The 1,200-nt window shown below is 65.2% G+C and overlaps 1 protein-coding gene across 1 annotated transcript in view; it reads left to right on the plus strand.

The window, feature by feature from the left end:
- LOC121341370 (spectrin beta chain, non-erythrocytic 4-like) overlaps positions 1-1,200 on the plus strand; it is a gene marked incomplete at its 5' end in the record, with an annotated part of 17,157 nt that overhangs the window by 12,056 nt on the left and 3,901 nt on the right. Inside the window, 4 exon segments of the mRNA XM_041414821.1 lie at positions 4-110; positions 206-274; positions 1,051-1,193; positions 1,196-1,200. The exon segment at positions 1,196-1,200 is cut by the window's right edge and continues 143 nt beyond it. Coding sequence (XP_041270755.1) covers positions 4-110; positions 206-274; positions 1,051-1,193; positions 1,196-1,200 — 324 coding nt within the window.

Raw genomic sequence — 1,200 nt, forward strand, 5'->3', positions numbered from 1 at the left:
GAGGTCCGGCCGGGGCTGCCGGAGCGGCGCCGGGAGCGCCGGGAGCGCCGGCTGGAGCGGCAGGAGTCCAGCGAGCCGGAGCCGCCGCGGCACGACGGGAAGGGCGGCGGGTGAGCGAGGGGACGCCGCGGGGACACCGCGGGGACACCGGGGAGGGGACGGGGCTGAAGTGATGCCACCGTGGTCTCCAAATGTCCTCCAGCAGCAAAGCCACCCTGGCCGACATCGTGGAGCAGCTGCAGGAGAAGGAGGCGGGTGGCCCCGTGCCGGCTTCGGTGAGTCCTTGGTGGCACCTTGGTGACCCTTTGGTGGCCCCAAGGATTCCTCTTTGTGGCTCTTTGGATTCTCCTTGGTGTTCCCTCCATGTGCCCCTAGAGATCTTTGTGTCCTCTCCACATCCCCCTGGATGTCCTGTCAGTGTCCCCTCCATGTCCCCCTGGATGTCCCCCATTGTCCCCTCAATGTCCCCTCAGTGTCCCACTGGACATCCCTCAGTGTCCCCTCCATGTCCCCCTGGATGTCCCCTCAGTGTCCCCTCCATGTCCACTGGAGATCCCCCATTGTCCCCTCAGTGTCCCCTCCATGTCCTACTGGAGATCTCCTCAGAGATCCCTGAGTGTCCCCTCATTGTCCCCTCAATGTTCCCCTGGAGATGCCTGAGTGTCCCCTCATTGTCCCCTCATTGTCCCCTCCATGTCCCCCTGGATGTCCCCCATTGTCCCCTCAATGTCCCCTCAGTGTCCCACTGGACATCCCTCAGTGTCCCCTCCATGTCCCCCTGGATGTCCCCTCAGTGTCCCCTCCATGTCCACTGGAGATCCCCCATTGTCCCCTCAGTGTCCCCTCCATGTCCTACTGGAGATCTCCTCAGAGATCCCTGAGTGTCCCCTCATTGTCCCCTCAATGTCCCCCTGGAGATCCCTGAGTGTCCCCTCATTGTCCCCTCATTGTCCCCTCCATGTCCCCTCAATGTCCCCCTGGAGATCCCTGATTGTCCCCTCAATGTCCCCCTGGAGATCCCTGAGTGTCCCCTCATTGTCCCCTCATTGTCCCCTGCTGTCCCCAGCCCCGTGACCGTGACTCGCCCGCCCGTCTCCCCGCTGGCCCCGAGGCCCTGCCGGAGAGGACCCCTCGTCCGGACCGTCCCCGTGCGCGGGACCGGCCGAAGCCGCGGCGCCGGCCGCGCCCCAAGGACTCGGC

The sequence above is a fragment of the Onychostruthus taczanowskii genome, unplaced genomic scaffold, assembly GCF_017590055.1.
Source record: "Onychostruthus taczanowskii isolate IOZ18803 unplaced genomic scaffold, ASM1759005v1 scaffold477, whole genome shotgun sequence".
In the NCBI taxonomy this organism is placed as follows: Eukaryota; Metazoa; Chordata; class Aves; order Passeriformes; family Passeridae; genus Onychostruthus; species Onychostruthus taczanowskii.